Raw genomic sequence first — 24,215 nt, 5'->3', positions numbered from 1 at the left:
TAATCTTTTTCACAACAGTAATATTTAATGTAGTATGCAAATTTCCATTTGTTACTTTCTCTGTCTTTCTTTTTTGTGATTTAGTTAAAAATTGGTCTATATTACTTAACTGACCATTACTTAGTTTAATTTTAATTGATTTTTGGTTTAGTCTTGCAAATAAATAGCAATGTATAATCAATACTAAAGTTATTGATTTTTCTAGATTAAATATTTGTAGGAATTAATATTTTTACAACTTATAGTCCACATCTAGTATCATCTAATTCTAGGCCCATACCTAATTTTCTGTTTCCATGTATTATTGTTCTAACTGCAGTTGTAGGTGTTTTTTCTCCTAAGCTAACTGAAGTTCTTTGTCTGATTGACATTTAGATTCTATATCTTTATGATCACAATTTCATCTCTTCGAGTAAAATACGAAAATGTGAATAAATGTGAATAAAATAACTGATTTACATCCAGAATAAACTGATAAAAATAGCATTTAAGGAATGCACTTCCTTTTCACATTCCAATTATATGTACAAACTGCTATCGAATACATTTACTCCCAGAGTGCGCCAGGCCAGGACTGGACTGGCCACACAAGCAATGGCCATCATCAATGGTTAGGTCGCTGCTGTTCGAGCTCTGCCCCCTCAGTTAAAGAACAAAGGACCAGATGCAAGAAGGACAGCTAACTGGATTTCTATATTGACTTCGGAAAAACCTGGAGGGTGAAATGAAATAAACAGAATAACATCAAGAATAGCCCTCCAGATTTATTTCAGATGACACTGAAGATTTTGGGCTTTTTATAATTGCATTTCTTTCTGAAATTTATTTTTTATGTGCAGTGTCTATAAAAATTTTAAATTTATTTTCTTACATTCATCTTTTGTATGAAAAAATAATTCCTTTATAATAAGTGGATATGATAAGAAAAAATATTCATTTTTATTACAAAATATGTTTTTTCAATTAAATTGAGTTAGACCTAAGAAATATGATGGGAAGTACAGAAATAGACTGTTGTTGTTGTCTTCAGTCCTGAGACTGGTTTGATGCAGCTCTCCATGCTACTCTATTCTGCGCAAGCTTCTTCATCTCCCAGTACCTTCTGCAACCTACATCCTTCTGAATCTGCTTGAACAAGAAGAGAATAGAAGCTTTCGAAATGTGGTGCTACAGAAGAATGCTGAAGATAAGGTGGGTAGATCACGTAACTAATGAGGAGGTATTGAATAGGATTGGGGAGAAGAGAAGTTTGTGGCACAACTTGACTAGAAGAAGGGATCGGTTGGTAGGACAAGTTTTGAGGCATCAAGGGATCACAAATTTAGCATTGGAGGGCAGTGTGGAGGGTAAAAATCGTAGAGGGAGACCAAGAGATGAATACACTAAGCAGATTCAGAAGGATGTAGGTTGCAGTAAGTACTGGGAGATGAAGAAGCTTGCACAGGATAGAGTAGCATGGAGAGCTGCATCAAACCAGTCTCAGGACTGAAGACCACAACAACAACAACAACAAATCTATACTCGAGTTTAACAAATTTCTCTTCTTCAGAAATGCTTTCCTTGCCATTGCCAGTCTACATTTTATATCTTCTCTACTTCGACCATCATCAGTTATTTTGCTCCCCAAATAGCAAAACTCCTTTACTACTATAAGTGTCTCATTTCCTAATCTAATACCCTCAACATCACCCGACTTAATTCGACTAAATTCCATTATCCTCGTTTTGCTTTTGTTGATGTTCGTCTTATATCCTCCTTTCAAGACACTATCCATTCCGTTCAACTATCTTCCAAATCCTTTGCTGGCTAATTGCAGTAATTGATAAATGCCAAGAAATTCAAAAATTCAAGATATCTTACCTGACCTAGTTATCCTAAGTATCACATCCATCATGGTGGACATAGACCAATTTACCTACAGAGTTTTCTGCAGCCCTGTGACATCAGATTTCAAGCTGTAGACCTGAGGATACTGGTACAGCGTGCTTGGTTGCCAGATTACTTATCCTGACTATAGAATCTGTGATGGCAGTCAAAGATGGATGGTACTTATAGCTCAGTTTAATGTGGTATGAAATTCGGAAACTGCCATACCCTAAGCTAAATCACTGTATCATCACACAGATGACTTATTTAAATATTTTCCCCCAAAATAGTTGGCAAACCACTTGAACTGTTAAAATAATTTATGCCAAGAGCTTACAATCACAAGATATGACATATTTTAACTGTATAACTATGTCCTGTTTAAACACTGAACAGTATTTTTATTTAAATAATTTTAGTGAAAAAACCCATTCTGTACAAATTGCATGTGGGATGAAGGAGTTGACCCTGACACGAATGCCACCAATTCCACACTGCACCACATATTCTGGATATCATGTCCAGTGATTACTGTTGCATCAAACTATATTGTCTCAGTAACATTGTGTGGTACTAAGCTGTCTGGGTACAGTTGCACTGTACTATCCAGTACAGATACCACCACACTGCACTATGAAGTCAAGGTGCTGAACTGCATTATTACCTTGTAAATAGGAGTGGCACTTGCAAGAGCATCGCCCCCTTTTTCCCACAGAAAAATTGTATGGTTGAAAAAATTTGTATAGCTCACCTACACATACTTCAGTTTTTTTCAGCTGTCCCATCTTGCAGCTAGTGTGACCAGTTCCTGATTAGGCATCTCACAGAGAAACATCAACATCATGGTAATTCAAAGTGCTACCATGATCAGTTCTAAAGTTCTCAAGATCCCTGGACTTCTTGGGAATAAGACAAGTCCACCTGATGAACATTTCATTCTTTGATTATTGTTGGAGGAATTGGACAATTTATTTGCTGACACTGATAGCATGGATTACTTTGAAAATATCATGCATGTTAGCTAGAAGAACTTAAATGTGCTAACACCATTACATGCCATTTAGAGGCATTCTACTGGTGGTGATAATCTATGACCAAGTGTATTGTCACCATGCCCATTGGAACCTGTATTATCACATGGATACTGGAACTTTGCATTGTGGTTTGGCATAACACAGGCACTGAAATATAGTAGAACACAGGAAGTGTAGTCAGATGTTCTTGGAAATTCATAATTGAAATCTGGACTATTTGTTAGAGAAAAACGTAGGTCAATCTAAACTGGGGATAGGCCACCAATAAGAAAAATTCCAAGACAAGGGCTAATTGAAATTACTATTGTCAAGTGAAGAGCACCAGAAGTGGAGAAACGAAATTGTATAATCTTACATCTTATGATCCTGCTGGGAATTTACATAATGTAATATTTGGAAGTTCTTCCAAATGATATTATGAAAGTGATGGATGGATGATACTAGGATTAGATTAGTGGTGAGCATCTTGAGAGGTCATGGAACTTGAAGGGATTTATGTCCAAGGACTAAGGAACATTTGATGATTTCAAAGCTATATTCAAGATCCGTTTTTGATAAGAAGGTGCACAAGGCTAATTAAGTGTGATGAAAATGTCTGCAGGAGAGTATAAATAAATATGGAGTACTTGGGTCCTATTTCGAGAGGTAGATGAACTTGGCTTCACATCTGCATGATCTCGTAAGTTCCAGGCACCTTGCATGTATACTGCTGAATAGTCTTCCATATTCAACGAAATAAAATGTCGTTGTCCAGGTCTTTAGTACAAACAACGCTTATTTGATTGTCTTGTTCAGCTCAATAAGTTAAAACAGAGCACATGTATGAATGGAAACCATTAAGGCTCTGAGCACTATGGGACTTAACATCTAAGGTCATCAGTCCCCTAGAACTTAGAACTACCTAAAAAACCTAAGGACATCACACACATCCATGAGTGAGGAAGGATTCGAACCTGCAACCGTAGCAGTCGCGCGGTTCTGGATTGAAGCCCCTAGAACTGCTCGGCCACCACGGCCGGCCGAAACCATTAAGGAGGGGCGATTCACAATGGGTATTATTTGGAACCCAGTGGAAGAAATTCAACTCATAATAGAGACTGATTTTTATAACCAAATGGCAGGAGTCCATTACAGTAATTTAGTGACACCTAATACTAAAAACCTATGTAGGATGATTCGGGATCCTCCTGGTAAAAATGGATATTAGTACAACAAGGCTGAGGTAGTGCACTATGAAAGGGGGAAGTGAAAGTAGAAGTGGTAGGGAAAAGCCGCTAACCTTGATGGTAAACAATTTGAGGCCATTATAAGGGACTGTAAAATGATGAAATACTTAAGTGATGCCAGTGATCTATTGTGGGAGCAGCCTGTTTTCTGAAAGGATACAGCAACCTATGAGCTTGTGAATATAAATGGAGTGGAAGAATTTGCAGCACTGGAATCAGGTATTCTCGCTGAGTGTCTAAAGGCTAAGGGTGATGTGACTGGGACAGTAGTTCCCAACACCTGATACGGTCCTTGATAACTTGTGATGAACTTCTTCGTCTTCCCTTTCAGCTACAGCCTAGATAACGTCACTCATTTGTTCTAAATTGTGCTGTGGAAAATTAGCTGCTTCTCGAGCACTTTTCTATTCACCTTCTGTATTAATTTTCGTATCTCCAGAAGTTTCGGAATGTCGTGGTCTGATTCTCAAGCTTTACTTTTCTTTGCCTTTACATAAAAAAATGGCGTATTACGACCACATACCACCTTATATTCGACCAACCAGTATTCATGGTTACTTTTGAGTTGTATACCAACATGACATACGTAGATATGTATCCAACTGTGCATTCACATACTGACTTAATGTTTTCCCAATTGCTCTACGTACCCACTCTTTCCTACCATTGGCATGTGGACTCAGGACTGCACATTCAATGAACGACACAGTTATTTCAATAAGTGCAACATGAAATTTGTTCCCTCGTCTGTAAGTACGATATGCACTACTGGCCATTAAAATTGCTACACCAAGAAGAAATCCAGATGATAAACGGGTATTCATTGGACAAATATAATATACTAGAACTGACATGTGATTCCATTTTCATGCAATTTGGGTGCATAGATCCTGAGAAATCAGTACCTAGAACAACCACCTCTGGCCGTATTTACGGCCTTGATACGCCTGGGCGTTGAGTCAAACAGAGATTGAATGGCGTGTACAGGTACAGCTGCCTATGCAGCTTCAATACGATACCACAGTTCATCAAGAGTAGTGACTGGCGTATTGTGACGAGCCAGTTGCTCGGCCACCATTGACCAGACGTTTTCAATTAGTGAGAGATCTGGAGAATGCGCTGGCCAGGGCATCAGTCGAACATTTTCTGTATCCAGAAAGGCCCATACAGGACCTGCAACATGCGGTCGTGCATTATCCTGCTGAAATGTAGGTTTCGCAGAGGTTTTGCAGGGATCGAATGAAGGGTAGAGCCACGGGTCGCAACACATCTGAAATGTAACGTCCACTGTTCAAAATGCCGTCAATGCGAACAGGAGGTGACCGAAACGTGTAACTAATGGCACCCCATACCATCACGCCGGGTCATACGCCAGTATGACGATGACGATACACGCTTCCAATGTGCATTCACCGCGATGTCGCCAAGCACGGATGCGACTATTATGATGCTGTAAACAGAACCTGGATTCATCCGAAGAAATGACGTTTTTGCCATTCGTGCACCCAGGTTCCTCGTTGAGTACACCATCGCAGGCGCTCCAGACTGTGATGCAGCGTCAAGGGTAACCGCAGCCATGGTCTCCGTGCTGGTAGTCAATGCTGCTGCAAACGGCATCGAACTGTACGTGCAGATGGTTGTTGTCTTGCAAACGTCCTCATCTGTTGACTCAGGGATCGAGACGTGGCTGCACGATCCGTTACAGCCACGCGGATAAGATGCCTGTGATGTCGACTACTAGTGATACGAGGCCGTTGGGATCCAGCACGGCGTTCCGTATTATCGTCCTGAACCCACGGATTCCATATTCTGCTAACAGTCATTGGATTTCGACCAACGCGAGCAGCAATGTCGCGATACGATAAACAGCAATCGCGAAAGGCTACAATTGACATTTATCAACGTCGGAAACGTGATGGTACGCATTTCTCCTCCTTACACGAGGCATCACAACAACGTTTCACCAGGCAAGTCCGGTCAACTGCTGTTTGTGTATGAGAAATTGGTTGGAAACTTTCCTCATGTCAGCACATTGTAGGTGTCGCCACCGGTTCCATTCTTGTGTGAATGCTCTGAAAAGCTAATCATTTGCATATCACCGCATCTTCTTCCTGTCGGTTAAATTTCGCGTCTGTAGCACGTCAACTTCGTGGTGTAGCAATTTTAATGGTAGTGTATATACGTGAACTGCAGGTTCCTGATAGCTGCTTCTGCGACTGTCACTGTCTCCTGGTTTTGCATAGCAAACATCTCCACATACCGAGTAAAGTAATCAGTTACTGTTAACACGAATCGGTTCCTGCTGGTGTGCAACTGAACGGTCCTAAGACACTACTCTCAAACATTTGAAATGGTTTTGATACTTCTGATAGCATCTGTCCTATCACTCGTTTACGAATCAATTCCGTTTGGTTTGGATGCTGTGAGAAATTCCTTACATCTTTAACCACATCTTCTTTCCTTACTCTACAAGAGTCTCTCTCGAACACTCTCCTGATTATTGCTTTGTGTCCTACTTGACCAGATAACATGTGATCATATGCTTCATTTGAAGCTCTCCCCCCACCCCCCCCCCCCCCCGCCCCTCCCTTAAATTTCGATGGAACTATTACCCGTGCCCCTAGCCTTATGTCGTTGTACAACAGTCGACCATTTGTTCCAAACTGTGGTTGCCTGTTGTGCTATTTACAGTCGCTGCCAGCACCCTGCGCTACCCAACAGTATTCAAGGCCGTGACCCAGAACTTTCCACACTGCTAAATTTCTGCTTAATGTGTCTACATTCCCGTACTTCTTCTCTGGCTTGTGTGCTACTACACAGTCGAATTCAGTAAATCTCGAAGATCATCTTGTCAATCTGTTAGAAAGGCCCTTCAATCCCAATAACCACTTCAAAGAAACGTGGCCGATCACTACTCAAAGGTTTTCCCATAAAGATAACATCCAATATGTGCGGCACCATAAACTGACTCACAATATCTCCTTTTCTGTTGCTGAGTAACTCCTGACATCTGTATTCAGCTGTCTTGACGCATGAACTACAGGTTGCTGTTCACCGTTTAGCTCCAAGCTTCAAATACGTCCCAAAGTATGTTTAGATGCATCACACAAAAGGATAATCTTCTTCCAAAAGTCTGGAAATACTACAATTAGACTGGATATCATAACGCTCTTAATTCTTCAAATGCATCCTAAGACTCTTGTGTCCACTTGAATTTCACTGCGTGAGTGGTCATGCTCTCCCCAAAAAACAACTGCAGTTTCTTAATCGGCTTAGGCACTGGGAACTCTCAAACAACTTGTACTAGCCTCAAGTCTGTCCTCAATCTGTCTATACTAATTACATGCCCTAGGTACCCATGTCTTCTAATGCTTAACATCGTATGCTTAGTCTGCAATATCTTAAAAATTTCCTTCAGATGTTGTCTATACTGCTCCATGTCTCTCGAGAAAGAAACAATACCACATAGGCGCAATTTCAAACTTCTCAAAACACTGTTTAATAGCCTCAGTAATATTCGGGATGGGGTATGCACATGTTACGCTTTTGATGTTCAGATGATTATAATTGCAGCAGGACCTGTATTGTACAGGATTTTCGAGAGACTTATTTGTTACACCCATGATTCTAGAACGCCATGGGCGACTACTCTTTTTTATTATGCTGCCAATCGACTGATGGTCAATAAAATCTTCCTTATCAGCGGCAAATATCTTTGAATATGACACGATTTCCTATATAGCACTCCTTTATTTGTAGCTCCTATTTTGTTTTGAATCATGGGTATTGCTGACAGTGGACGCTGTAGAAAAAATAACTTCACAAATTCGAACAACAGCTGTTCCATGTACTCGCTCTCCACTTTCCTAAGTAATGCAGTGTTAATGGTTGCTGTAGCTGCTTGTGATCCACAGTGCTCATGCACCACTCTTCCTCATCCGGAATATCCAGATTCGCTATAAGCATCCCCTTCCTCGTCGCCAAAGCTATATTTATGAATGCCACACTCCCAAAATATCTCTCTTGTACACATAGAAATTTCTCACAATAAAGCAGCTTGCTGTATCCAGTATATAGCTCTCCACGAGAAGTCTTACAACACATAACATACCCCCAGGTAGATGTCGTACCACATTCAAAAAAATGTCCTCCTGTTGACGTCTAATACGCAGACATGTGAATCAAACCTTACTGCAGAATGCAGTTCAAGTGGTTCGTCCAACTTCCTCGATGCCCTTTGCAATATTTGTACACTGGCTAGTTCTAGTATGTTCTACTGTACATTGCCGAAGATCAGTCTTAGGACATTGTTGATACAAAAAGAAAAAACCGCAAGTTCATGGTGTAGCCGTCACTTAAACGCAGCACTAACTCTACTCACCGCTTGCATCGATCAGTCCCTATACGAATGTCAATATCCATCGACACCAATAGTCTCACATTATTATCCACAACCCACATAAACTATAGTGTGCGGGTTCCATTGTCTTTGTCCCGTAGAATCTCTGCTGGCAATCAACACGTGCCCCTGTGTGCAGCAGAACTCTTACTCTTTAGCTCTTACAGCACATTTTAGTGCAAATTCCACCTCTGTATGCTTATTCGTCGCATCTAATTTTAATGGGAGCGCCTTTATACTGTCTCTGAGTTCCGTCTGCTTACTACCTCCTAGTCCACCCCTATGCCTCTTACCAAACTACCTTTCACTTCCTCTATTTAAAAGTGGCAGGTGACACTGCCTCTATTACTATTTCCTGTGTCCACAAAGTAATACTTAACATAGGTCGAAAATACCCCACACGTGTCTCCTACAACTTTTAGTATGCTCTCCATCGCTAATCTAAAAGCAGAATATAGATTCCTTCGTGCACCTGTACAAATCCTTTTTGACATTTAGATGGAGATTCCCTCAGAAAAGTATCGACCTCTTGTAATGTCCCCACAGCAAATACCCTCTACCACGCACCAGTTAATCATTTTCAATCAAACCATCCACATTCATTCACTTTGGAAAAGTTATCTGATCTGATTTTCTCGTAATATATGCGGCGACAGCTCGTCGACGCCAAAGTATTTTCTAGTGCGTTTATTCTTTGAAATAACAGAGATGCATATATGCATTCTCCATGGTTGTTAGAGTGGTAACTAGGACAGCTTCTGGAGTATCTGTTGAGGGATCGACGTGTTTCTGAGAGACACATATTCTGCTTTTCATCTCGCTAAAGCGAGCCAATTAACATTTGTGCCGCTAACGGTTTGTTTGAAGAGAAAGAGACTGTAAAAGGAAAATAATTACGGCGTGGAATCACCGGAGATCTGAACATGTAATGGAGATGGATTTAATACACGATTTCCTCCATAAATAAGGTTTGTGACTTTTTTGTTCTGGAGTGAATGAACGAATGAGTTTTTTCTGAATCATTTGTTGATCACGTTGGCCCTGTAATTAGTGGGGAAGTTTCAGCTGTGTCGAAGAGAGCCTGCAATCACTGAGTCTGTGTTAAATCGTCGAAAAATGCTTCGTACACATCTGGAATTCGCAATCTTTCGTAAAAGGAACAAATTGTCCAAACGATTGATTCTCCCGACTGACTGTAGTTTTAAATAGTAATAATAATTGTAAAGATCTCTTACAGCAAGCCAGCCGTTGATTACCAAGACGAAGGACTCCACCAAAGATTCTATTTGGCTGATTTCACGTAATGAAATATTATATTAAAAACTGTACATAGATAAAGGAGAGAAAGAGAGAGAGAGCGAATGAAAATAGAGATAATACTAATAATCCTCCATTAGTCTAATTTTTTGCCTGTCTTATCACGGATCAACCAAGAACTGGGAGGGCCTTACTTTACTGTATAGACTTATGTGTGAAGGTGAAGGGATCTTAAAGACAACAGATACACTTCTATACAGACAAGACATTACACACAGATAGCGGCTAGCTGCATTGATAATCTATTCTTAGATTAAAGAGACGACAACTTAATATCCGAACATTTTAAAAATGTTAAACTCTCTCTGCACAGCTTCGTGCTACGAAACTGCGTTTTCTGCATCACTCTGCCATAATTTGTATGTGTGCTCGTTACATTTATTTGTCCTGTCCGCAAAATTTCCCACTATTTCCCCATGCTCCATCACATCAGTGCAGAAGTGCTCCTTCAAATATCTCTCACTGTTCTTTGTATCTTTACAAAGCCCCTTCTCCAGTTGTTCAAAGTTTATTGTGTACTTTAATACCTCCGTACCCCTCAGGTACGTTTTTGCTCCTTCCACAAGTCACAGTTTCGTTACTCACAACAGCTAACCATCAGTCCAACCTCCTAGCTCCGCCAACGTTTTAGGGTCCTCTAAGGACTACCGCACATCCTCAGTCGAAGTTCCAGAAAATGAAACGATTAATCCTGCAGCAGATGGATGCACATCCTGTTGTGGTACTTGAAGATACGCTAACTGTTCGTACCTATGCAGTTCCATATTTCCAGAATGAGATTTTCACTATGCAGCGGAGTGTGAACTGATATGAAACTTCCTGGCAGATTAAAACTGTGTGCTGGACCGAGACTCGAACTCGGGACCTTTGCCTTTCGGGGGCAAGTGCTCTACTAACTGAACTACTCAAGCACGACTGACGCCCCGTCCTCACAGCTTTTCTTCTGAGAGTACCTCGTCTCCTACCTTCCAAACTTTACAGAAGCTCTTCTGCGAACCTTGCAGAACTAGCATTCCTGAAAAAAAGGAAATTGCGGAGACATAGCTTAGCCACAGCCTAGGGGATGTTTACAGAATGACATTTTCACTCTGCAGCGGAGTGTGCGCTGATATGAAACTTCCTGGCAGATTAAAATTGTGTGCCGGACCGAGACTCGAACTCGGGACCTTTGCCTTTCGCGGGCAAGTGCTCTACCAACTGAGCTACCCAGCTCCATATTATCTGCCACCGGGTTTGCTGGCTTTCCCTACAATAGCCACGTTGCTTCTGGCTTCAGCAGATCACGCGTCTCTGACTTCCATTGCGACACTTTTACTCTCTATTACACACAGCAATACAAATTTGTGTTACAACTCGAGAAGGTCACTACAAATTAGATTTTACGTCGTACCATGCTTTGCAATCATCATATTGATACATAGAACAGTTTAGGAGTACTGACTCCGTGCATGGCGCAGTATGCCCAAGTAAGAGACATTGTGTACAGGATACAAGCACCAGTTACCCTTAATTCTCCTGTAAGTCAGTCCACTTCTCCGACCTAAACTAGGTAGCCTTTAAGTTTAGATTACAGTCACTTCACTTCTGTTACACTCTCCTAAACAAAACAAATGATTCATCACTCATCGCATCATGTTGAGAGCACAGGTCGTCTCCAGATGTCGTGATGCGTGAATGCGATGACAAATTCTTACTCCAAAGTATAGCACTCCCTGCTACAGGTTGGAGCGCCTATGAGCCAGAATGGTGCAAAAGGAGGCGAGTGGGAGCTCAGGAGGCTCCAGAGGAAGGTAACTGCAAACGTAAGATCTTTATTGGTGTATCTGCACTGCTTGACACACCCATTCAGTCGCTGGCTGACCGCTGAATTCTGTTGGGCTGGCTGCTTATACCCCTTGCGATGATGACGACGTTCTCCACCGAGTGCGAGCACCCTCATTATAGAAGCCGGTCTTGTGGGCCCCACACTATGCCGTATCACCTGTGCTCCTGGGCGATGCCTGGGTGAGTTACAGAGAGAGACACCCATTCTTCTTTGGCGGTCGGCAGGTGGTGTGTACAGGCAGCGACACACAGAACAGACCCTGGGCTTGAGTTGGCAGTATTGCTGGAGACAACATAATGTGGATCGTTCCACAGTGGCACTACGTATGGGGAGCGTCATAGTGCACTGAGAACTTGTCAGGTTGTGGCCTCGAACCAATGGCTTCTATTGCCAGGTCCATGTGGGCGTCCTCCTCTGGCAGATTACAAAAATGATCAGCATTTATTGTCAACAGCGGTACACTTGTGCAAATGCGACAGTACCAGTTACATAGTTAAAAGCACCACTACCACTGTCAGCGTGGAAATCTGTCTGGCCTCTTGGAGCACGAGTCTGTGCAATACCTGTGAGTCTGCTGTTTCAACGAGCTAACTTATCTCGCAACATCGCATCAGCTGTTTTAGTTTATTACCAGCATCCCTCACTTGCCTGCTGTCAGCACTGCTGTAATACAATGCTCAGGCTCTAACACGTCTGCATATCTGCGTTACACTACACGTGGAAGGAAACTGGAGATTAAGTGTAACTCAACGCTACGTGGATCGATTGGTGAGGTGGACACATACTTCGATTCAGACCCAGTGAAGCAAAGAATTGTTCTCTGCAGAAGACGAAGTATTACCATTTTGAGCTTTTCTTCTTACAATTAATGGAAACTAACGAGTTATTACAACTTGGGTCACAGGTCAAAGCGGCTACTCGCCATATCATTAGAGTAAATTACCACATAGTTCTTGTGGTGTGCGTACTGTAAGGCCTTCGGTACACACACCATCAGATTATTTGACTTGTCGCTCTAGCGAAGTAGGCGAGTGTCAGCAATATGTCTCGTGATCTCATCGTGGCGTGTTTATCTTCTGCCGTTAGGTCAGACGATAGAAGTGCCACTTGCACGCTTAGGGTAGCAGATTGACGGTGACCAACTTTAAACAGAACTTGATGAATTTCCATTCACATTTATTAAAATAATAACCAGCATAAAAATACTCAACTTGGTTCTGGATGCTATTTACGATTAACAATCTGAAATTCCTTTGGTCTTGGTACGTTAATCTTATTCTCACATATCTCTGATACTTGACAAAAGTGTCTATACGTTTATCTTTATGGCTATGTACAGGAATATGATAAGCTTATTAGGCGCAGACTGAAACTTGACTATAGACTGGTACAGCAAATGCAGAATAACGCAGACTGATGCAGACTGACACAGACTGACTAATCGGAGGTCTGTACACTCGTTATAATACCTCGCGCGTTCAGGTATCACTGCGCGAGTGTGATCCGCGAGGAGAAGAGGTTCTACGTTAGCAGCAATCTCATTGGCTGCGTTACATATTAATACGAGGATCGGCGGGACGTCTCTAAGACAGCGCCATCTCGTAGTGCGGAGACGGACGAGCGCTGCGCCTGCACTGTTGTGCTTAGCGAGGCGCGCTCTGTTGGGATAGTTGTGCACGCGCTGACTACGCGGAACTATGTACACAACAGTTCTGGACAAGCTGTGAGATCTAGTAACAACTAACATTTTAGCGTCCTCTAGTGCCAGTGCGACCTGAGTTATATTATGCACTGTGTGTCATGGAAATGATTTCGATGTATTTGAAGCTGTATATACGGAAAGTAGTTGATGCAGCGAATATATGAGAGTTGTTCCGATTGAGACTGTTTAACCATAGTGGCTTATTACAAGAATACTCTTTCATGAAATGGTACACAGTTCCCAAACATAAGAGGAAAGAAACTGTTAAAGGATAAAGGAACCCGTTCTGTATTAATAAGTAGGCTTCTGTGGCCAGAATGAGGTGACCTAAAAGCTTTATGAGTATTGGACGGCAACATAATGTAAAAAAAAAAAACTATACTGGGAAGAACAACGTATCGGCCACGGTCACAGTGGTCTTTTTCTGGGTCTAATGGTGTGCTTTATTTGCGTGTAATCATCTACAGGGTGTTACAAAAAGGTACGGCCAAACTTTCAGGAAACATTCCCCACACACAAATAAAGAAAAGATGTTATGTGGACATGTGTCCGGAAACGCTCAATTTCCATGTTAGAGGTCATTTTAGTTTCTTCCACCTACGCTCAATGGAGCACGTTATCATGATCAATTCCATGGCCTCCACGCTCTCCTGACCTCAACCCTCTTGACTTTCATTTATGGGGAGTATTTGAAAGCTCTTGTCTACGCAATCCCGGTACCAAATGTAGAGACTCTTCGTGCTCGTATTGTGGACGGCTGTGATACAATACGCCATTCTCCAGGGCTGCATCAGCGCATCAGGGATTCCATGCGACGGAGGGTGGACGCATGTATCCTCGCTAACAGAGGACATTTTGAACATTTCCTGTAACAAAGTGTTTGAAGTCACGCTGGTACGTTCTGTTGCTGTGTGTTTCCATTCCATGATTAATGTGATTTGAAGAGAAGTAATAAAATGAGCTCTAACATGGAAAGTAAGCGTTTCCGGACACATGTCCACATAACATATTTTCTTTCTTTGTGTATGAGGAATGTTTCCTGAAAGTTTGGCCGTACCTTTTTGTATCACCCTGTATATGTGGTCATTGCTGCTCACTGAGCATGACATCAGGTCACAATTTCATTGTTGTAAAATGTCTCATTGAGGCGGAATGAGTGACAGTTTTAAAAGATTGCTGTGGTGCAGGTGAATAACGCAAGTAGAAGATAGGTTCAAGAGTGGAACTAAAATTCACGTGAAAGGATCAGTGGTAAGATTCACTGTTGACATTGCTTTCTTCAGGGGAAGCGAAGAAGAATTGCAGAATTTGCTGAATGGAATACACATTAAAATGAGTATAGAATATGGACTGGGAGTAAATCGAAGAAAGACGAAAGCAATGAAAATAGCAGAAATGAGAGCGGTGATAAACTTAACATCGGCATTGGTGATCACGAAATAGATGAAGTTAAGGAATTCTGCTACCTAGGCAGCAAAATAGCCCATGACGGATGGAGCAAGGAAGACACAAAGAGGTATCACTGGCTAGAAGGGGCTTTCTGGCCCGGAGGAGTCTACTAGTATCAAACAAAGGTCTTAATTTGAGTAATAAAATTTTGACAATGTACGTTTTCAGCACAGCATTGCATGGTAGTGAAACATGGATTACAGGAACACCGGAATAGAAGAGAATCCAAGCATTTGCGACATGGCGCTACAGAAGCATGTTGAAAAGTAGGTGGAATTATAAGGCAAGGAATTAGGAGGTTCTCTGGAGAATCCGCGAGGAAATGTATACGTTGAAAACACTGACAAGAAAAATGGGCGGGATGGTACGGCATCAGTTAAGACATCACGGAACAACTTCCACGGTACTAGAGGGAGCTGTAGAATGTAAAAACTGTGGAGGAAAACAGAGACCTGGATAGATCCAGACGACTTAGGTTACAAGCGCTACTTTAAGATGAAGAGGTTTGGCCAGGAGAGGAATTCATAGCAGGCAGCATCAATCCAATCTGATGACTCGAAAAAAAGGATAAGAGTGTGGAGATGTGCTCTTATCTATTGCGTCTTTCATTATTTGCAACAATTGGTGTTCATTGGCGAGTGAAGTGTGGGCTGCAGCTTTCCTCCTGCTGGATGCAGGCTGTGGGGCGTCAGTTATTCTCTGGTAGCACTAGTGACACATGTTGTTGGTGCGGCACGTTGAACCCCGAGGGCTGGCAGCGAAGATAAGGCAAGCAGGTGCCCTCCCTCACCGTTCATTTCTTTGTCGTGTTTTACTGTTTCTTGATTTCGTCAAACCCGGCTGCGTGACCAGTACACAGGTTTCATTAAATCTGATTTCCCTGTTACGGTCTTGCTATTGTTCGACCACTGCAGATTAGCTGTGTTCCCGTATGGATGTAGCTATAGGCTTGCTGGTTTCAGTGAAGTATAGTTTGCCACACTGATATTCCGCCTTGTTTACACGTGCAGTGTGTGAACCACCTATCTTCTAATTGGTGGAGCGTAGCACATCATGGATCTTGTGGCCGATGTAGTAGACAGGCTGAACGCCAACGTGGCGATAGTGTTCAACATTCCAGCCAATGACATTTTTCACGTAGGATAAGCGCTCTTCCGCTCTCTATTTGTCGATTTCTTACCTATCTTGCTTCCATTTGTTTACTGTCATGGCTGTCTGGATCGATGTATGGTTGCAACCATTGGCCACGAACATTGCACACAGATTTTTGAAATCAAGTGTTATGGTTTGAGCATCGCTTAGACGTTGCGCAAGGGCAACCAAACAGCATAACAGTGCTAGGTGGTGGTTGGACTGGGTGTGGAAATACGTGTGCATATGTGAAGGCTTCCGATATACTCTGTGTCCTAGCGTGCTCTACGTTGTCCTGTATACCACCACGTCCAGGAACAGAATTCCAACAGTACCAGTTGCTCCTAGAAGTTGTGGAGTTCCGAATATACATTAGGAAAATTAAGCTTTAAAGCCCATAGTGAAATAGATCACCTAGCCTACATATAGTACAAACTGCCAAAATGTCTACACTCAAAATTAAGACCTGTAGTCGGCAAAGTAAACTCTTGTTTGAATAGTTTGATGCACTTCACAAACCATATAAATGGGGTAAGTGGGGAAAACCATTTACCCATCATCATCATGGTCGTCTTTGATAAAAGGCCATTATTCGCAAACATGCCAGTACACAAACTTTTCTTATCCTACAAGAGCAAGTAACGACTGTGCGACCTCGTTGAGCTATTTTTGTCGTCACCAACTTGGAAAGGCAAGGAAAATCCTACGAGCAGCAAACAGCGTAGCAATGGGGTCTCCCTTAGCCCAGTTAGCAGCAGATTCGTGGAGCCTCTGAAGTGACGACACTTTGTTCCACTCATTTACGCTTACATTGCTGGTTCCGATACATCAGTGGTTTCCAACCTGGGGGTAATTACCACCTGAGTGTAAAATGAAATTTTCTGAAGGGTAAAAACTAGGGCAACGGCCTTGCCACAGTGGATACGCCGGTTCCCGTGAGATCACCGAAGTTAAGCTCTGTCGGGCGTGGTTAGCACATGGATAGGTGACCATCCGGGCCTCCATGCGCTGTTGCCATTTTTCGGGGTGCACTCAGCCTCGTGATGCCAATTGAGGAGCTACTCGACCCAATAGTAGCGGCTCCAGTCAAGAATACCACCATAACGACCGGGAGAGCGGTGTGCTGACCCCACGCCCCTCCTATTCGCATCCTCAACTGACACGGCGGTCAAATGGTCCCAATGGGCCACTTGTGGCCTGTAGAGAGAGTGGTGCTAAAAACTAGACCATTCGATTCTGTTTCAGTCGCGAATCTAAATTATTTTCAAAAGATCATTACTATTATTACATTTTTGTAAGACTTGGCATACATGCCCATAGTCACGATCATACAATATAGCTTCATGAACAGAGAATTAACTTGTAAGTAAAACTAGTAAAAACTTAAGTCATAGACAAAACAGTTGTAATAAGAAGCTCAAAGGTGATAAGGTATCTGTCCAAGGCAACCGTCATCCCCTCTCCCACCCCTCTGCCGCCCACTTAATCCTGACTGTAAAGAGGTTCAGCGGCCAACTGAGATTCATTTTAAAAATCACGCCACGGGGCGGGAAAGGCAAATACTAAAGAGTCACGCGGGACGGAAAACACAAATAGAAGGAAGAAGTGAACGGTAGGATGATTAACCTCACCTGCACAAACTTGGCTTCGAAGAATAAGTCACCAAAATACATGCAGCAAGATTTGTCCTCGTAAGATGCATAAGATGTACCAAATAACTGAAGAAAGCGAGTTGGCGATTTAGTGCACAAAGCGTCAGGCAAAGAGAAATATTTTGAACGTCACGAATAACGACCCAATAACATAAAAAATTTACATAATCCCACACAATCAAATCACATCCCTATGACAGCTACCAAACTGAAACTATTATGTTTTCATACCAGTGAGATGCTCCTCAAAGCACCTGGCCAGACGCAGAAGCGTGGAACAACAACAACAGGAAAATGAACCGAGTCGACATAGAGGCTGCAAGGCACAACCACCTGAAGAAACCGAACAGTCAAGACTATTATATGCTCAAGCATCCAAAGCAGCTTGCGGAGACACACAGTGGGAAGACTTGGAGCCGCCAGGAGATGCGTGGATGACGACGACCCCCTGCCCATCTCCAAATCTTGTCGGGCAAAGGAATAATGTGTCCACTCCCGTTTCCAGTGCGGGTCCTTCATGTCCTGAAGACGCTTAACAAGACAAACGTGGAAGTCAAATGGCTCGTAGAATAAGCTCATTGCTCAGCAGACCTGAGCTGTCCGTGCTGCATCACTCATGGCCTCTCCTGGAAAACGGCCTTAAAGGCACTCAATTGTGCCACGGCCCCTTCACGCCAGGGATCGTGTTCCAGAAGACATGGCGCTACCTATCGATCGCAGCCCGCCTGGTTAACCGTGTGGTCTAATGCACTGCTTTCCAGGCGGGAAGGCATGCCGCTCCCGGGCACGAATCCGCTGCGCAAACACTTCCCTCACGTACGCGTACACCATAATTAGTCTACCACGCAATCATTGGGGTCACACTCGTCTAGTGTGGGGTCCACTCCCGAGGGGGTCCACTGGGGGCCGAGCCGCCCAATAACTCTGGGTTCGGTGTGGGGCGGCGGTGGGGTGAGTGGACTGCTGTAGCCTGTTATGGGATTGACTATCACTGCAGGCTACGGCGGGGACGTCGTTTCTAGGTCCTAGTTCCATACAATACAATACCTATCGATCGCAAAGCGGCTTATTGGGCAATGGCTGCAACCAGCCATGGATCCAGTCAGCCACAGCAACAAACAAAAGAAAGCGACATAGACAAGAAATCGACAAGCAGCACCCTGGTGTGCGATTACTCTTAGACAAAAATGTCACTGGCTAGATTAGTAATCACCTTTGCCGCATTGGCGTAAAGGCTGTCTAATACTGTAGCCAGGATTTGCTAGGCTCTACCAGGGGCATGATAGGTGCTTCACACACTCCATGTTTGTAGTATATGTAAAGTCAGTGTGCGAAAATGTACATCGGTGAGACTGGCAGGCCAATACCAACCTGCATATCGGAACGTGAGGTAACGCATTCGTCTAAGGCAACAAATCAGATCTGCAGCTGCTGAACACCAGCTAGACTGCAGGAAAGAAAATTAAATTTAGCGAAGCCTTTGTGCTGACCAAGCAGCCAGTTTCGTCAAATTCAAAATCAGAGAGGCCGTAGAAATAATGAAACACGCAAACAAAATGAACAGAAAGGATGCATACAGGCTTGCCCCAACATGGCTGCCAGCTCTTGGGGTTCAAAATGCCGCACCAGCAACACGTGACACAGGTGTGAGACATACCAGCCTGTATAAGCTAAAGCACACCAGTAGACCCAGAAGCAGGCCACTGCAACTGCGGTCGAGACGTTGGTTTCTGCAGTATAGTTTTCTAGCTTATGAAGTGGTACGATAGAAAACGTTCATGTTAACATCTGACATTAATACGCTAGTACAATCTCAAAGGAACCGACAAAACGAGCTATGCAGGAAGCTGGAAGGCTCTGTCAGATGCCTATAAGAAATAATCATCAGAACTTGTGTACATATGTAAAGGACATTGAGATTGTTATGAGCGATCTGCTTCACAACACTCTATTAGTTAAGTGGAAATTGAAATCGTTCTTTATAACATTAATTGGCTACATGATCCAAGGAAGAAATGGAGAAAATGGCTATTTATATATATAAACAAAAGAGAGTCAAAGAACAAGGAAAACGTAAAGAAAGATAGGTATCTAATGACAGCCAGTGAGGTTTGTGAAAGCATATTGTTAAGTAAGCGTTGCCTGTCATTCAAAAAGAAAGGAACTACAAAGAAATATTATCCACTATACGCATAACAACTAGTAAAGACAGTAGTTTTTAACTGATATTAATAATGTAGGAGTAAAAGGGTTTTGTTACATGCAATTTGGACTCCAGACTTCGCCTCTTACGCAGAAGTAGACCAGCTAGTTATGTATCATCTTTTTCAGTGTTTCCTTCGCGTTTTAATTGTTAAATTCCGTACATGTATTTCTCAACTGTAACGTGTAGACCTGGGCAGTCTATCATTTGTTTTGAACAGGCAACTACGCCGATCAACGGCACGCAGCCTCCAAAGGTGATACATCGGGAGAGTTGCAAATTGAATATTTAGGTTGCTCTGTGTGTTTCTTTAGTTCATTTCTTAAGTTAGCCATGCTAGTATGCCTAGGATGTGTGCAAGTTGTGTGTGGATACAGAAGGAATTGCCCACGGTTTGCGAACAGCTGAATGCACTTCTGGCTAAAGTCAACCATCTACAGTCAGGTGCATCAGAGTGAATCAGTGTCAGACAATTTGATGCATTGAAGAGACACCTCAGCAGTCACTTGTTTGTCCTACAGGCTCTGTAGCTGAGGCACGAACCAATGTAACTGCCGCAGTGGATATGCTCTCAGTACAGGGTGAATGACTGGTGGTAATGTATTTGCTTGCGTCCCTCGAGGCAATTGATCGGTGTGATGTCTGCCTATCTTCCTCGTCCATTCGCTCTGTGAGTGGACAGTGTCCAAGGAAACACATGGATGGGAGAGGGGGAGGGTTTTCTATTTATCAGGAGCTACAGTGTTAGGCGTGTCATGGAGCCCCCTAGGGGAAAAGGTTTAGGGCTTGAAAGAAGGACTATGTCGTCTGCAAGTCGTGGCTAATGTCGGCACCAAGAACATCTATCACCAGGTTTCTGAGGCCATCCTCAGTTCATATGGGCGGCTTGTGGAACTTGTGAAGGCTGCTGAGCTCTCAATTTGCAGCATTGTTCCCAGTGCTGGTCAGAGCCTTTTGGTTGGGAATCTAATGGAGGCGCTCGTTGAATCAGTGATGGTCTGGACCTTCATTGTCGGGTGGAGAACTGTAAGTGGTAGATCAGGTGTGCAGCACACAAAAGGAGGAGCTACGCTGGTAGCGGAGACATTGTGAAGTGCACGTGGCCATTTTTTATGCTAGGCGGTAGTCTAAGAAAATCTGACAAACGCTCACTAGTCGACACGCACGTAGCGAAATCAGACCGCGTTCAGAGTAGACACTTCGACTGTGAAAGTTTTTTCAGAACATTGTCGATGTTTTCGTAATAAGTTTCCCCAAATTACTAGCCTGCAGTAAATTCTTCGCGCTCAAGATATTCTCAGGACCTAGAGGTGACTCAAGCACAGAAAAATTTTGAGAATCATGGAACGTATACCGGAAAGACAAATTCCACCCCTTCAGTGAAAAGTGTCCATTGCAGTCGACAAATATTTTGTCTCTACTGAAGTAATAACCGAGTGTGACTGTGAAGCTATCTGGATACGAATAACAGGTCTTGGTGAAATCAAGCTTATTCTTGTGTGTTATTTCTGGTGATCTGCTTCCTCCGTGACTGTTTCAGGCATTCAAAGAAAGTATATGGTCAGTACCGCGAAGAACTCGCATCATGAAATAATTGTTGGAGGCGACTGTAACTAACCCAGTTCGTAGACTGATAAATACGTGAGTTCAATACAGGAAGTACGACGAGGCAATCTTGTGAAGTATTTTTTAATATATTATCCGAATACTGTCTTCAACGGGTAGTTAGACAGCCGAGACGCAATGAAAATATATTAGAGGTTAATAGACGAATCAAGAAGGCTGGGTGAGTATGTTTGCTAAAATGAGCAGATGAGCAGTTGTTAGCATCTCCCTTAAATGTCCAGAAGTGTAAAATTCTGCGACTTTTCAAAATGAAAAAAAAAAAATAGTATCCTATGACTATAAAACTGATTATTCACTGTTGGAATTGGCCAACTTATATAAATACCTGGGTGAAACACTTTGTAGGGATATGAAGTGGAATAATCACATAGGTTCAGTCATGGGTAAAGATTTCGGTTTACTGGTAGACTTTTTTTTATTGGTAGAATACTTGGTAACTTCAATCAATCTACCATGGAGAATGCTTACAAATTGCTCATATGACCGGTTCTAGAATATTGCTTAAGTGTACGCGGTCTGTACCAGATAGGCCTAACAGAAGATATTGAATGCATACAGAGAAGGGCACCATGAATGGCCACAAGTTTATTTAATCCATGGGAGAGTGTAACATAGCTACTGAAGGAACTGAACTGGAACGCTCTATGCTTCCATTGTCCATTTTCCTAGGACGCTTCCATTCACTTTCTCTAGTAATGATTTTATGTGATCATTCCTTTCTATAGCAAGACACCTAAATGCTTGTGCAATGTTCTTTTTTAACTTGTAATTGGAAACTATCAGATTTTTGCTCTATGTTCATAGCGCCCTTTATGTAGTGTGACACCTAAATACTTGTACAATGTTTATTCTTTACCTTGTAATTGGGAACTATCAGATTATTACTCTCTGTTCAGAGCGAATATTACACATCTAGATGGCATCTTTCAATACACCCACAAAACATTTTATCCTCAATTTTGCACAACTCTCTATGATTGTCTAACAATGATATCTTTGTGCACGCAACAAAATTTTCACCAAATCCTCTGGTCATCCACTCATCTATCTGGGCTGCACATCCCAGCGATTGACTAAACTCTCATGGCACCTTGACATCCCATGTCAGCCTGTGGCAGATTTAGCACCCTGAACTCGTTACATCGACTCGCACCATCATCTGTTAAACAGTCGGTGTCCCTCTGCGGCGTCAGTCTCTACGTCTCTACCACTAGCATGTGCTGTGGTCCAGAGTCTCTCACTGATGACAAACTATTCATCTTGAGATGAATCACGCATCTTGGTCACCAACCCCTACTCTTATAATTGTTTGTTCTTTCCATCATATGTGCTTTTGACATTTGTGAAACGCCACTTCATATAAACACGTTTAGCTCTAAAATACGGTCCATATATACCTGTTGCATAGAACCAATGGCCACAGATCAGGTTGACTCATTGGTGAGTGTCACAGAAGTACTGAAGAAACTGAACTAGCAGACATTTGAAGACAGAGGCAACCTATCCTGAAGAAGCATACTTACAGACTTAAGATGCAATCTTAACTGAAGAAGGCAGGAATAATCTAACCACATATGTATCGCCACGGCTGGAATCGCGAGGTCAAGGCTAGGCCATATACGTTGTGACATACGTACTTGAACGTTTCTGCATCCCACTCTCCATACTTGAATAGAAAAGGGCTCTAATGACTTGTGTCACTGTAGTCACCCTCTGCGATGATTTTCGTTATGGTTTCCCTGTAATGATTATATATGTAGATAAAGATGTATGCTGCTGTGGGAACAGCAACACAGGATGCTGTCGTGAGCAACAGAGTTTATCTTCATTGGAGGAAACCGGTGTTGCTCTTAGACAGCATCCTCTAACCTGGAACTGTTAAATGATGGATTATGATAATAGGACAAAAGTGTATTATGCACTAAAGAGAAGTTTTCACTAGGTACAGTGAACCCACCACCTTCTTGTAATGAGGAGGTTAGCACTGGTAATCCAGTGCCTGAGTGTGGATGAAGGAACACACCTGTTCTGTGCAACAATCTTGTGGTATCCAGGGTTGGATGCGTCGGTGTTTGCTCACACCCGAGGGCGACATGTTCAAGAAGGTAAAAGTGGGCAGCGACGACCCGGGCTCTGAGGAACAGCAGTGGGGAACCTGCAAGAACTGCGGCTGAATCATAGGCTGTTCAGCACCTTTGGTTGGGCTGAGGGCTGTTGTTGGCGGCGGGGTTGATGGCGGCATAGCGATCCAACACGGCGGCGACGGCATAGGCGTACCTGTAGATGGCGCCTGTTGTCCAACGTCGGTGTCGCGAAGTTGTGAGGCCAGCAGCAGCGAGTGGCAGTGTGACAGGGAAGGCTCATTTGGAGGCGGCCCTATAGGGTCTGTCACAGCTTTTGGCGGCGATATAGGGACGGCAGGGGTGGTGATTGGTATGGGTTCTGTGGCGAGTTGTGCACTGGGCGAGGTAGTGACTTCACAAATCCGTATTGCACACGACTGCAGTATGGTGACATCGAGTGCTTGAGCGGCGCACAGGAAGCGTGGCAGGTCATAGCCAGGCACTTCGGTGCTTCCGGTGTACATGAGGTCCAGCAAGCGGCGCATATCCTCGTGATTGACATCCTGCAGGATCACCGTCACCGATTCGCCTATGCCGCACGGGTGCTCTAGCAGCATGCGCTACAACACAACCAGACGGCGTGCATCAGCATCACCAGAAAAGCAAGAAGTTAGTCAGCATGCAAGCACAATGAAAGAAAAAAATACACTACTGGCTATTAA

General features: G+C 43.1%; 1 protein-coding gene and 1 pseudogene across 1 annotated transcript in view; one reads left to right on the top strand and one right to left on the bottom strand.

Annotated features, from left to right (window-relative positions):
* LOC124622803 (bromodomain-containing protein 4-like) overlaps window positions 1-24,110 on the bottom strand; it is a 90,583-nt gene extending 66,473 nt beyond the window's left edge. Inside the window, exon 1 of the mRNA XM_047148594.1 lies at window positions 23,454-24,110. Within this exon, the coding sequence (XP_047004550.1) occupies window positions 23,454-24,110 (657 nt within the window). The remainder of the gene's footprint in view (window positions 1-23,453) is intronic.
* LOC124623276 lies at window positions 16,849-16,966 on the top strand (annotated as a pseudogene).
* Window positions 24,111-24,215: the final 105 nt, after the last annotated feature.

Source organism: Schistocerca americana, chromosome 7 (assembly GCF_021461395.2).
Source record: "Schistocerca americana isolate TAMUIC-IGC-003095 chromosome 7, iqSchAmer2.1, whole genome shotgun sequence".
NCBI classification, from domain to species: Eukaryota; Metazoa; Arthropoda; class Insecta; order Orthoptera; family Acrididae; genus Schistocerca; species Schistocerca americana.
The sequence above is the reverse complement of the archived record's forward strand: the minus strand, read 5'-3'. Positions and strand labels throughout refer to the sequence as shown.